Raw genomic sequence first — 14926 nt, 5'->3', positions numbered from 1 at the left:
TGTGTCAGTTACTTCCAGCTAAGGTTTTTTCATTTGATCCTTACAACAGTCCTGAGTGAGAAATACTACTGAACTCATTTAGTGGTGGGAATACTGAGACTTAGAGAGGTTAAGTTATTATGTCCAAGAGGTACAGTTGTTTTTCAAACTCAGCCTTCTGACTATAAATCCAGCACTCTTTTTCACTTTACTAATTACTAACCTCATTTTACCATTGCATAAACTAAGGGAAGATTTTATGCTATTTATGTAATGGCAGATAATCAATTAATATAATGTCCAAACCAATACCTTAGGTATAGTAATGCTTAGTAAATATATGTTGTATTGAATTGACAGAGCCATGATATTCACATAAACCCTGTTCCATAAAACATAAAACATAAGCTAAAAATATTTGTCTTTAAGAATCATTTTAACAATAACCCAAAGGGAAAACTTTTCTTCTAAGGACTTCTTCATTCTGCCCATCCTCCTAACAAGACTATGCTGATAACAGCAATGATGAGTATGAAGAGGAAAATAATAAGGTGTAACCCACAGCTTCTTGTGGAATTTTTGCTTTGATTTTTTAGTAGTTATTTTGAGATGATACCAGTTTAGTAGTAAACAGTTCTTAAATATTCACCTCTAGTGGTTGGGTACCTTTGAGCTTGAGAGAGACGCCATCTACAGACGAATACTGTTCTGCCGGCGCGCGTGTACCTTAACAGCTTTGGGGAGTTGGTTCAGAAGTTGGCTGTTGTTTACCTCCACGATTCCCTTCCCTCCTTCCTCAGCCAGCCTGTCAGCAATTCCTAAATGAGAGCTGCAGCAGAATGACTCGACTGCTTGACCTCGAGCCAAGAAGCCTTAAAGGGAAATTTGAATGGGGAGAAGTTTTTGTGTAACACTGGTGTCTTGGGTGAGGAAGAGGACCAATGCTGGTTTGGAATCGCACCTCTCCACAGAGTGCTTAATGTTTTATGTAGGCCAGTGTTTTGCAAATTTTACTGGTCATAAGAATCAACTGGGGGTCCTTAATTTTGAAAAATGAAGATTCCTAGTCCCCACCCAGAACTACTGAATCAGAGTTTTGGAAGTAAAAGCCTGGAAATTTTTATTTTTGGCAAGCACTCAAAGTAAGTCTCATAATAAAGCAAGTCTGGGATTGTTTAGGCATTTGTTCATTGTCAATACTTGTGGTACTGCCAATATTTTGTGAAAGGGACTTTAATTTTGAAGTCCGAAGATCCAGATGTCATTTTGTTGTTATTTTATGAACCTAGAGAATTACCCTGTTTCAGAAAGAAAGGTGGAAAGATGCCTACAGCTCTAGTCAGACAGGAACTTGAAGTTGCACATGTGCTCTGCTTAGCAGCCATTATGTTCAGCCTTAGCACATTGTCCAATGGTTACATTTTAGTTATCCTTCACTAACAAGTTTTGAAAACTCAGGTGAAGAAGAATATTTGAAGTAATGCAGAAAGCTGTAGTGATACAGGCTGTCATAAAAAGCATAAAAGGTAATGTTTTAAGGTAGCCCCACTTTATGACTACTGTACTGTTTTAACATCTTATGCACAAACTAAATTTTTAGGCATTTGTCTGTGGTATATAAAGTCCTCTGCCTATGTGTCAGCCTTATGCTTGGCACTATGTGTACAATATTAAAAGAGATATTGATCCTGCCATCATGATGCTTGTAATCATGAGAGACAGATGACAGATGAATAAACAGACATAATTACAAATGCAGTAAGTGCATTGATAGAGGTCAAGAGTTTGATGTTATGGAGAATGATGGTGAGAGTGGGATCTTCTTTTGGTAGGGTGGTCAGGAGGTGACATCTGAGATTGAAAGATGAGAAGAATCCAGACATAGAGGAAAAGTAGGCCAGAAAAAGGGAATAGCAAGTGAAATGTGGAGGGGCCCTAAAGCCAGAAAGAAGTTGAGTTAATTTGAGGACTTGAAAGAGATTAGTATATGATATGGAGTGGTATTGGAGTAAGTAGGCAGGAGGTAGGCAGGCAGAGGTAAGCAGGCAGAGGTAAGCAGGAGCAGACAAAAGAAAAGTAAACAATTTTCCTAAATTGAGCTCCTGATTTTGTATATTTACCCTAAATTTTTCTAGACTTCATCATCTTGTGGTAAATATTCAAGGCTCATTTATGTTTCCAATTTAGTATGCAACCAGAATCAGCAGATAGAATCCATTTTTGAATAATCTTTAAATTGACAATCAATATTCTTAAAAACCTCCCTTTGTCAAACTGCTTCCCTGTGAACAAGGGTAATTTTGGCAAGTTTTGAATTTGGAAAGAACACTATAGAAGATTTTTATCAATTATATACCGGTAAGGCTTAGTTACTGAGTAAATTCTGCAACTGTATGTCATATGTCACATATATTACAGATTAGTTAAAATACATTTTTTACTATGTATAATAAATTTGTGTTATGCATAGAGGAAAATGTGACTGAAAGCAGTTTTTGATGTCCTGCAATGTGTCACAATTTTATGTGCCAATAGCTGCTTTACTGTAAAAGAAACATTAAATAATTTTAAAAACTAGAATCAACTATCTGTTAACCTCAATCTAAGCCATATAGCATATGGAAGCCAAGCTTTCAAAACCTACCTTTAAAGGGGGCCAATTGGTCATCCTTCAGGTCATCCTACCAGACTGACTTTTCATGCTTCCCTATTTACTTCATGATCATATCATGCTTCCATAAATTATAATCAGGGGAAATATAAACTTTCAGTCATCAATCTGTTTCATTCTTTGTTAAACAACTCTCCCTAGAACAACCTTATTAATAATTTTCCAAGTCACTTATACACTTTGCCAATGTTCATTACATTTTACTTAATTATAATTAATGTGCCTTTTTTACTGTAGGCATTTCATGTATCAGTACAAGTATTTTTTTACTAACTATTATGCAATATTCAACTCAACATACCTAACCATCACTCAGATGTTGGATATTTTGTTTCTAACTTTTTACTTTTGTAAATAACAGCAAAAAACATCGTTATGAAAATTCCTGTTTTCCTTGAGGCAGACTGTTTTCATGCCATAAATTAAAACCTCATTCCATCTTTTCTTTTTATCCCTTTCATTCAAAAAAAGGGAAAACAATTTCTGCTATATTCTAAAAACTTAAAAATTATGTTTCGATTTTCTGCAGTGCTGTTCTTTATTGTCAGAGATAACTGAGAGCAAATTATAATTTTGAAGTTACCTTGCAAACCACCCAGGAAAGGCAGATGTGGGTGGAGCAGAAGCTAGGTAACAGAGTCATATGCCCTGTGGTCAGAGTAACACACAGGCTGAAGCAGGGCTCAGTGACAGCCACTCTTCTCTTGTCACCCGGAGTCACATTTTTCTTTGCCCAGGGCCTATGATCCTGCAGATTATGAGCATTTGCCAGTTTCTGCCGAGATTAAGGAACTCTTCCAGTATATCAGCCGGTAAGTGTTAGGACTTCCCACCATAAGCCTCAGACCCTACCTTGCCCTTTCCTACCTCTAGTCCAAAACAGGGCCATTCTCCTTAGATTTTAAAGTAAATTTCTCTGTCTCCACCTTCCCTTGGCAATATCTCCTAGGTATACACCTCAGGTGATTGACCTGGACCACAAACTGAAACCTTTTATTCCTGATTTTATCCCAGCTGTTGGGGATATTGATGCATTCTTAAAGGTACAGTCAGAATATCCTAAAAATGACTCCTTAGGTGTTTTCTTCTGACTCCTCTGTTACTCAAGCAGTTCCACTCATTACCTTGACTAGCATTGGCTAACTTGATATATATTCTTCATTTCATTAGAGTCCTTAACCTTGCTCTCTACTCCATATTATATTCATTGCTATTAGATAATACTTGATTATCTCATTATAGGTTAAAAATTTGTCATATATGTGCCTCCTAATTATCCATAACTTCAGCTTTATATTTAAGGTCCCATAGATCATGTATGTTTTTCTAAATAGGATTTTAGTACAATATTAATACTAGTAATAATGATGAACCAGAAGAGTTCTTCCTCTTCAGCTCATTGGAAACAACATATGTGGCTTTTTTATGTCCCTGTCGTTTTTTTCTCTGTTTTCTTACTTTTCTCCTAACCAGGTCCCACGTCCTGATGGAAAGGCTGACAGCCTTGGCCTGTTGGTATTGGACGAACCCTCTACCAAGCAGTCAGACCCTACAGTGCTTTCACTCTGGTTAACAGAGAATTCCAAACAGCACAGCATCACAGTAAGACACTAGCCTTGTATAAGGCCCCAGCTAGAGAGGGCCAGAGCAGGGGTCTTGCTGGTATTTGCACAGTTGACTTACTGTCTATTAAAAGGGGTGGCTTTGGTTTCAGGACAGCCTGATCTTTTAAATAATCATTTTATTAAGATATAATTTACCTACCATAAAAGTTGCTGTTTAACTGTGGAAAGTAGCTTTCTGCTGTAGACTTAAGAGGTGAATACCCTGTAACCCCCATCCCGTGCTCTTGTTCTGTGGTTTTGGTCTCTGTTAAATTGCACACAAGTAATACTACTGGGTAACCAGGTGTGAATGTGTTGAGATTTTTACTGTTTAGTGTGAAAGGAAAATTGTGAAAGAACGTATATAAAAGATACAGTGGCATAAAAGAAATGCAGAGTTGAAAGCTGAATTTCAAGGGCTGTTAGACTTGGCATGTTGTGAGTGTGTTTGATAAGCTTCTCATCCCTGCATAGATGCAGTGTTCTTAGCCTTAGTGTAAAACCTTGGTTTATTGGTTTCAGCCTAGTGTGGCAAATAGATCTTACAGGACAAAGCAGTATGTTGGTAGCTGGTAATGGAACAGTGCTAGTCTAGCTTTGTCTTTATAAATAAGAGAAATGGGCTTAGCCATAGAGGTTAAAACTATCTCGTTATTCCTATATTAACGCGAGCTGGGACTTGGATACACATGGTTGTATTTGATATTTAATGATCTCCCAGACTTTCCAGTCCAGGAACTTTTTGACAAACCTTTGTCCTTGTTTGACGGGTTTTGCTGTTGGGTTTTCATGTTTGTTTTTGTGGATATTTGCCTCATTCCATTCCTGAGCTTTGCAGGTAGACGGATATGGTTCAAAACTATGTTTTAAGGTGTTTCTTGTAGTGGAGTCATTGGTTTGCAGTAATAAGTCACTTTTTCCCACTAAAGTGTGACTAAAATGAAACAAGTTATTAGAAGAATTCTTTAATCGGAAGTTTTAGCTTTGCATTTCATAGCTCTATTTCCTGAAAATAACTTGGAATTGCTCCTAAGTTGTCCATCTACTGCTTTGATTCTTTAGATCTCACCCATTCTTTCACTTTAAGAGAAAACAAGAAACAAGTAATTGTTACAGAGCTCTCTGTATTTTGCAGCTACCCTTTTGTAAGAAGCACTTTTCCCAAATAAAACAATTAAAAAAACTAAATTTTACAATTCAGTGATTTTTTAGTATATTCACAGAGTTGTGCAACCATCACCATCTAACATTTTCATCATTCCAAAAAGAAACCCCATACCCATTAGTAGTCATTCCTCATTCTCCTCGCTCCTAGACCCTGTTAACTACTTCACTTCTTTTTTGTAGGTGAATAATATTCCACTGTATGGATACACCACATTTTGTTTATCCATTCACCATTTGTTTCTGCTTTTCTTAGTTATGCTGCCATGAACATGTACAAATTTTTACATGGACACATATTGTTATTTCTCTTGGATATATATGTAGGAGTGGAATTGCTGAGCTATGTGGTAACAGTTTAACATTTTGAGGAACTGCCAAACTGTTTTCTCAAGTGGCTGAACCATTTACAATCCCACTGGTGACTGAATGAGAGTTTCAATTTCTCCGAATCCTCATCAGCACTTATTATTGTCTTTTTAATTCTAGCCATCCTAGTAGGTATGAAATGGTATCTCATTGTGGTCAGTTCTGTACTATTGATCTGCCCCTTTCCCATGGCTCTGGAAAATTTTATCAGGATTTCCTATAATCTTCATTTGGCTGCTGTCAAGCTTCCCTTTTTGTCAACTACCTTGTATATGAAATAGCAGCATATGATGAGTCTCTGTAGAAATAAGAGAGCTACTTCAGTGCTATCAACCAGGCTTTCCCCTTGTTTTTCTAGCAACATATGAAAGTAAAGAGCCTGGAAGATGCAGAAAAGAATCCAAAAGCCATTGACACATGGATTGAGAGCATCTCTGAGTTACATCGTTCTAAGCCTCCTGCGACTGTGCACTATACCAGGTAAGATATACTACATTCTTCACCACAGTAACCCATGGTAACCTTCACGACCTGTGAACCCATTGCTTCTGAGGGCCCAAAGGCTGGAGACATACTTGATCAACCTGAGGTCCTGTGGATCCCAGCAGCTACTGGCTAAGATTGCAGACATAAAGATTGTATTTTATCTGCTATTACTTAGCCAGACCCTGGATAAGTTTGGGCTGCCGTCTGTGTTCTTCTGAAATCCTCATGTGTCAGACTGAGATCCTTCCTTCATCCCAAATATCCTGATCCAGAGGTTGCTGATGTTACTTGCCCATGTTTTTTGTTTATATTTACTTCTATATTTTTATGCCCATGCCTGATATTGACACACTGATGCAGGAATGGTCCCCTGAGTTTGAAGAGGTTTTGGGCAAGGTGAGTGGAAGGTAGTAGGAGCTAAATAAGTATGGCTTTTGCTCTAAGGCCCAGTGTTTTCTCTTTTCCTATATTATTATCATTATTAACTTATTAATTGAAGTATAAAACACAATCATAAATGTATTAATCATGTTGATTAATTTTCACTAGCTGTTTAAGTCAACACATTAGATCAGAAAACAACATTGCTGACATCCAAGAAGCCCCCTCAAGCTCTCACCTCCCAACATAACTTCTATCCTGGTTTCTAACATCATAGGTTAGGTTTGCCAATTTTGTATTTTATTGAAATGTAATTGTACTCTCTTTTGTCTTCTTTCTTTTGCTCATCTATATTGTTCATCCATATGGATATTTATCCATATTGTTTCGTATATTGTGGTTGTATGTTTGTTCTCATTACTATATGGTGTTCCATTGTTTGAATATGTGACTATTTATCCATTCTATGTTGGCCATTTGGGTTCCAGTTTGGCGTTAATACAAATTACTACGTATTATTACTATAATATTTCTATGAACATTTTAACACATGACTTTGGTGAACATGTGTACTTCCTCTATTACTTTAGACTCCACCTTTTCCACCAAGATATTTATGCTAGTCTGAGAAGCTGATGTCCTATTCATAATTACTCCAAATTAAAAAAAAAAAGAATAAGTTTAATAGGGAATTGGTAAGATATTTTTGGAAAACAAATTATAAATCTTTAATGAAGGGGAAACACAAGATCTGAATGAATGAGGAGTCAAGCCATGTTTCTAGGTGGGAACATTCAATCTCATAGCACTGTTAGTCCTCCTCAATTTACTGTGTAAGTGTAATGCCATTTTAATTAGGATTTTAACTGCATTTTTTTTTTCAAATTTGAAAATTTGGTAATAAAGTTTATCTGAATCAACTTTTAAGACTAATCATGAAAATTTTCAGGGAAAATAATGGCGGCTATACCCTCTCAGATATAAGAAACACATTATAAAGCAATAGTAAATAAAAAAATAATACATTGGCACAGGAATAGAAATAGAAATAGATCAGCAGCACATAACAATACAAAAATGAACCCATATATACGTGGGATTTGATGTATAAGAAAGGTACTATTTTAAATGATTGAATTGTGATGAGATGATTGACTAGCCATTTGAAAAAATTTAAATTAAGTCTATGCCTCAACTATATGCATTTGTAAATTTCAAATGAATTAAAGAGTTAACGTAAAAATAAACCTATATAGTTCTAATTGGAGTTCCATTCAAGATGGTGGAGTACGTTAATGTACTTGCCTCCTCTCACGACCACATCAGAATTACGACTAAACAACAGAACAACCATCATTGGGAGTCTCCTGAAGTCTAGCTGAATAGAACTCCTACAACTGGGAACATACAGAAGAGACCACCTTGAGACTGGTAGGAGGGACAGATGTGTAATGGGCTGGTCCTCATACCTGCCCATGGCAGTTGAGAATTGGGGGAGATATCTCAGCTGCGGAGGTCTCCCTGGAGGAGCGAGGGGTCTTGGCCTCACACTGGGTTCCCAAGTACCAGGAAGAGAAGTTGCCACAATTTCTGGCCGTGGAAACTAGTGGAGATTGTAGTTGAGTAAGATGGAGGGCAGCTGAAGTTGCAGACGTTCCTCTTAAGGGGCCTGTGCACAAACTTACTTGCTGATGGACTCACTTGCTCTGAGCTCTAGTGCTTGGGCAGCTGCTCAAAGAGTGCCAGGGATATACAAGGAGGAACTGAATTGTCTGGCTTCAGGGTGAGGACTGGAGGGACAGCTTTCTCCCAGACAGAAGTGCTGGCAGAATCCATTCTTTGCTTTGTTGAGCCCTCCCCCATCCCAGAGTGCAGATGCAGGTGTCACCATATCTGAGTGTCCGTCAACCTGGCTTACACTGGTTGCCCTGCCCTGGTGATTCCCTGAGATCTTGCCTCACCCAACTTGCAGGGCTCACTCAAGCTGCCTCCAGTGGCTTCTCCATACAAATGGCCTGTCTTGGCTCATGCTGCGGACTTTGCTAAAATCTCTCAAAGGTTCACAAAACTCAAACAAGCAACATCTGGCTTCAGTATGCCCTGTACCTCTTGCTGGGCAGCCCCATGCCTGGCACTACTGACAGCTGGCCTCAGTTTGCAGCTTGGCTTCTCAAGGCACCTCTAAGCCCAGCACCTGGTGGCCATCTGTGGATTGCTTGCTGACTCTTTCCAGGTGGCCCCAGGCAGGACACAGGCTGCCACTGAACCTGACCCTGGCCCTGGCCCTGGGGGTGGTATACCTAGTAGCCAGCTTCTGACCAAGCTGGGGCTGCTTCTGAGGACAACATACCTAAAGGGAAGACTGGGCAGGCACCAGAGCCCAGCTAAGTGAATCTTGTTCTATAGGGTAAGCCCTTTACTGGCCAGTCCTCACACCCATTAGACCAAGGGTAGTCCCTCCCATTGATGTGCAAATAGCAATCAAGTCTCAACTACAGTAGGAGGGCACACACAGCACAACCAGGGACAGACCTGGAGCACTCCGCTTAAGTGACCAGGGATGACTGCACCACTAGGCCCCATAGGATACCTACATAAGGCCACTCTCCTAAGACTGGGAGACATAGCAGCCCTACCTAATACATAGAAATAAACATAAGGAGGCAGCCAAAATGGGACAAAGAAACATGTCCCAAATGAAAGAATAGAGCAGAGCTCCAGAAAAAGAACTAAACAAAATGGAGACAAGCAATCTACCAGATGCAGAGTTGAAAACACTGGCTATAAGGATGCTCAATGAATTTAGGAGAAGAGTAGATGAACTCATTACTTCAACAGAGGAAACATAAAATGGAGATAGAAAACGTAAAAAAAGAATGAGTCAGAAATGAAGAATACAATACTGGCCAGTCCTCACACCCATTAGACCAAGGCCAGTCCTCACACCCATTAGACCAAGGGTAGAAAGAATCAAGAGTAGATTAGATGAAACAGAGGATTGAATCAGCGATTTAATAGATAAGGTCACAGAAAACACCCAATCAGAACGGCAACAAGAAAAAAGAATTTAAAAAGTGAGCATAGTTTAAGAAGCCTGTGGGACAACATCAAGTGAACCACCATTCTGTTATAGGGGTACCAGAAGGAGAACAAAGAGTGTAAGGAATTGAAAACCTATATCAAGAAATAATGATGGAAAACTTTCCTAACTTGGTAAAGAAAGTAGACATACAAGCCCAGGAAGTGCAGAAAGTCCCAAACAGGATGAACCCAAAGAAGCCCACACCAAGACACATCCTAATTAAAATGCCAAAGGTTAAAGACAAAGAATCTTAAAAGCACCAAGAGAAAAAGCAATTAGTTACCTTCAAGGGAACTCTCATAAGACTGTTAGCTGATTTCTCAACAGAGACTTTCAGGCCAGAAGGGATTGGCAGGAAATAGTCAAAGTGGTGAAGAGCAAGGACCTACAACTAAGATTACTCTTCACTGCAAAGCTACCATTTAGGATCAAAGGACAGATAAAGATCTTCTCAGACAAGAAAAAGCTAATGGAGTTTGTCACCACCAAACCAGTATTATAGGAAATGTTAGAGGGGCTTCTTTAAGAAGAAAGAAAAAGAAAACAAAGATGAAAAAATATGAATAATGGCAATAACATATTTATCAACGGTCACTTCAAATGAAAAAGGATTAAGTGCTCCAATCAAAAGATATAGGGTGGCTGAATGGATAAGAAAACAAGACCCTTACATATGCTACTTACAAGAGACTCACTTCAGATCAAAAGACACATACAGACTGAAAGTAAAGGAATAGAAAAAGATAGTTCATGAAAATGGAAATGAAAAGTAAATATCTGGAGGAGCAATACTTATACCAGACAAAACATTTTAAAACAAAGGCTATAACAAGAGACAATGAAGGACTTAGTAATTTCACTTCTGGGTATTTGAAGAAACTCAAGGTACTACTTTGAAGGGACATGTGCATCTATATGGCCATTGCTGCATTATTTATAATAGCCAAGCTACAGAGGCAACCTAGGTGTCCATGAATGGATGAATGGATAAAGAAAAGGTGGTACATATATGCAATAGAATATTACTCAGCCATAAACAAAGAATGACATCTTGCCATCTGCAACAACATGAACCTAGAGGGTATTGTGCTGAGTGGAGTTAAGTCAGATGGAGAAAGACACTTCTGGAAACTAGAATTCTGAGATCAAGTTGTTAGCATGATTTTTTTTCTGAGGCCTGTAGACAGCTGTCTTCTTGTGTCTTCACATGGTCTTCCCTATGTATGTGTCTGTGTCTTAATTTCCTCTTTTTATAAGGATACCAGTCATACTAGATTAGGGTCTACCCTAATGACTTCATTTTAACTTAATTATCTCCTTTAAGACCTTATCTCCAAATACACATTCTGAGGGTTAGAACTTCAACATATGGATTTTGACGGAACACCACTTAGCAGGTAGTACATATGTGTTATACTGAGAGCTCTTTTTCTTCAGAGAGAGAGTTCAGCCTTTTGACCTTGGTCCATCCCATGCCCTTCCTAGATGAGCCTGCCCACGGCAGAGATTGATTGCAGCCTGGCAGAGTATATTGACATGATCTGCGGTAAGCTCTTCCACCCCTTTTTTTCCCTGTCTCTTAATAAACACACTGTGGGCTTTTGAAAAGTCTTGTTTACCCTGGGTAGCATCTTGAGTTACAGGCTACACTTTAAGCCAGTTGTACTGCTGACAACAGTCAAGGGTGGTGTTTGGGCTTATGTGACTACTTGCCAGGTATTTAATCCTCAAAGCCATGGTAACACATCCCATCTAGGAGGGGATTGGCTCTCCTAAGCAGAAAAGCCCATGAGTTCTGGATTTGTGTTTGGTTTTGCTTATGGGAATTCTTGATTTCAGCCATCCTAGACATCCCTATCTATAAGAATCAGATTCAGTCCCTCTACCTGCTCTTTTCCCTCTACTTGTAATTCAAGAACTCACAAGTAAGTATAGCATTAGAGATTGACTTAAGTTGTAGTGAGAATTGCTGCAGTCTCCACTGCGGTCGGCTGTGATTGTGTCCCATGACAATGAAGGATGTCTCTGCTGGGAGTTACCATTACCCTTCTCCATAATAAGAGAGCTGCAAAACAGTTAGGGGTGGGGCTTTTAAAGGAAGGGGAAGTAGAGGAGATGTGAGCCTTAGATGAGGTCAGGTAAGGATCTACAGAGGACACTAATTCTGTAGGAGAACCAAGTGGCCTAAGGAATGGAAGCAGGAAGAAAGAGGGGGTTCATTTTTGAAGGAGGTAGGGTAAATTTCTAGCTGTTTCTCAAGACAACACTAAGGAATTGTTTTGGAAGTAGGATTGGGAGAAAACTGGAACTTAAGGATTGTAAAGAGGTTAGTTCTTGCTGAAATGTAGCAACAAGCATATCCCAAATACTCCATGTTCCCTCTTCTCTTTCCTCACAGCATTTTAAAGCTCTAGCTGAAAGCAAGAAAGCATTCACCCCTCCATCCAACTCCACCTCCCAAGCTGGAGATGCAGAGACATTAACCTTCAGCTGAGACACCCCCCAGGTCACTCTCTTTGAAGGCTGAGCTGGCCTCTCTACCCAGCTGAGAAGGAGAGATGGTTATCAGCCACCTGACATCCTTGCCTTGACTCAGCGACAGTGCATATCCTATCCTCTCTGCCAGAAAGTACTTCACATGTTCATTAAATGGTTTCTGCTTGGCTCATATTTCCCTCCCATGGGAATGATGCATTCTACCCAATGGAGATTTGAGGTAGAAGAATTGGAATTTTTGGGATCCCAGGATGCTTGAGTTAGGAGGAAAGTTTAGAAGATGGTCTTTTTGAGCTAGCAATGGAATTGTTTTCATTCATTCTTAAAGTTACTTGGCAAAGATTTTAAATAAAATGCTCTTATCTTTCAGGTTATCCTGCTGTTCTATAACATGAAAGAGGAAAAAGCAGGCTGAGCATAAGGCAGAGAGAAGGAACTTGGCCTAAGAATAGATCTTAAGTGATTAGCAGTTTAAACAAATCAACTTTTTGAAATAAAATCAAACACCAGTCCTCCAAGGTTGGCAGTAGAGGGAATCATTTTTCGCCTGGAACTTATTTTTTCTGGAGGTCTCTCACCAACCAATGCTGCCTGCCATACAGGCTACCTGCCTTTCTAGCTTTAGGCCTTCCTGGTTGTGGCCAGGGAGTCTAGCTATTGCAGTAATCCAGGTGAGAGATAATTGTGCCTTGGATTAGGGTGGGAGTGGTGGTAGTAGTAGACATGGGCAGATTTGGGAAATATTTTGTAGGTTATATAAGCCAAGCTCTAGTCAGGAAATCAGAAACCAGGTTAGTTACTTCTAACAAAGGGAGTTAATGGGAAATTGGTTATAAAAGAGTTAGAAGGGCTGAAGAAACAAAAGGGAGAATGGAGGGTGCTGAAGGAATGGAGGGTTAAAGGCGTGGTATCCACTGCGGGTGTGGGAAGCAGAAGAGGTACTACGGTGGTCTTGCATGGCCTAGGAGGTGCCACACAGGCTCTATGCAGACCCTCACCCCCACTACTACAGCACTGAGAGCCATGGCCGCTGCTTCCTTTCACCCACCTTCTCATATCTTGCTGGTGCCTCCCATAGGCAGAAATTAACAGCTGACAAGAGAATCTGGAAAATCCAGTAGGATAACACAGTTTATAGAAGGGAGGGTGTGGGGCTGAGAGACCACAGATAAGTAACCACTACAGGTAGAACCAACAAAACTTGGTGATAGATTGGACGTTGGGGTTAGAAAGAAAAAGATCAAGGATTACTCCCAGGTTTTTAGCTTGAAGGACTGAATGGATAATGGAGCTAAGTACTGATATGGAGTGAAAGTAGGGCAAGAATTGATTGGAGGGAAACATTACATTAAAATGCTATACTGTCAATCTAATACATACATGATAAACACATACATGGGAAGGGAATCATTTCTTACAGACTCTTAAACCAACTATAATGTTCATATTATGCTTGAACTTGAGGAACAGGAACATTTGAGCCTTACTCTGACACCATATTGGGACTAGATGCTCTACTCTCAAATGGATTCCATTAATGCTCCCATTTAACTCACAGGGGAAAAAGAGGCCAAATGTGATACAAACTCAAATTCTCCATTAGGTTTTCAGGGAACAATTAGACTGACTTCTATGGCTAGAGCTGAGACTCAGCACTAATAAATACAGTAGATTCTGGTTACTCATAGTAGTTATGTTCTATAAAGTCAGCATGAACACTGAATTAGCAAATCCTGAACCACTGCTCCTAGGGGAAATACAAGGTTAGGTTCTTATGTGCCTCTGGTCATAACATTTTAATCAATCAGCCATTGGTTCATTGAACTCACAGCCACCGGCACTGTACATCATTCCACAGTGAGGCTTATCTAACGCACTTTCTGAATAAGGGACATCATAGCCGTTACATTTAGGAACACTAGGCAGCACCTCAGCACAATGCTTGGGAGCCATTTTATACAGTGAAAGCACCACCAACAAGCAAAACCCATGACATTAAATAGATCCTGAAAAGGGCAGTTGTTTACAGTGTGAGAACTGAAGCCAGAGGCAGAATGTCACCTTATTCAGCCTCGGTTGGGTAGCTGTTCGGTAACTCTAATTTTCATTGCTCTGAGTTTGTTTGCAAATGATTACAAAAGCATTAAAATAAATTTTAGTAAGTGAATTCACAATTAGGGAATCTTCAAATAATGAGGATCAGCTGCATTTCCTGTCTAAGTTATTGGTTAATGCGTGGGCCTTTTAGCTTTTCCCTCTACTTAAGCACGTCTACCATAGCTCTCCAGTGATCGTCTTCAGACACTGTTTTCATTATGGGCTTCTCTCTCCAATAATCTGTAGTTATTCTCTTTTGGCTACTTGTTCTGTGGCCCTAGAAAAAATCAGTTACCTTCTACACCTCAGTTAATCTAGCTATGAATCTGTTATAATAAACACTAACTTAACTCTTAGGCTTGTCCTGTGGGTAAAAAATATGTGAAACCATTAAGTGCCACAAAATGTAAGATATAATAATTATATTATTGAATATAAATGTTCAACTTTGGGTTTTAGACTTTCCATTTGGCTACTTTCTCTCTACCCCAAAGTCCTCATTTTCCATAATTCCCCACTATAAACTGCAAAAACAGACTGCTTGCCATGCTGTACATGACTCATGGGTTCCCTCTGCTAACTAAACCTATGCAGTCT

General features: G+C 39.4%; 1 protein-coding gene across 1 annotated transcript; it reads left to right on the top strand.

The window, feature by feature from the left end:
- The first annotated feature begins 1032 nt into the window (after window positions 1-1032).
- IFT46 (intraflagellar transport 46) lies at window positions 1033-12750 on the top strand. The gene is given in 9 exon segments (XM_025047331.1): window positions 1033-1121; window positions 3388-3462; window positions 3600-3693; window positions 4124-4252; window positions 6146-6267; window positions 6603-6669; window positions 11222-11282; window positions 11576-11661; window positions 12135-12750. Coding segments are annotated over 9 exon segments (819 nt in total). The 3' UTR covers window positions 12231-12750.
- Window positions 12751-14926: the final 2176 nt, after the last annotated feature.

The sequence above is a fragment of the Pteropus alecto genome, unplaced genomic scaffold (assembly GCF_000325575.1).
Source record: "Pteropus alecto unplaced genomic scaffold, ASM32557v1 scaffold215, whole genome shotgun sequence".
Classification (NCBI taxonomy): domain Eukaryota; kingdom Metazoa; phylum Chordata; class Mammalia; order Chiroptera; family Pteropodidae; genus Pteropus; species Pteropus alecto.
This window is presented reverse-complemented; position numbering and strand designations above follow the sequence as displayed.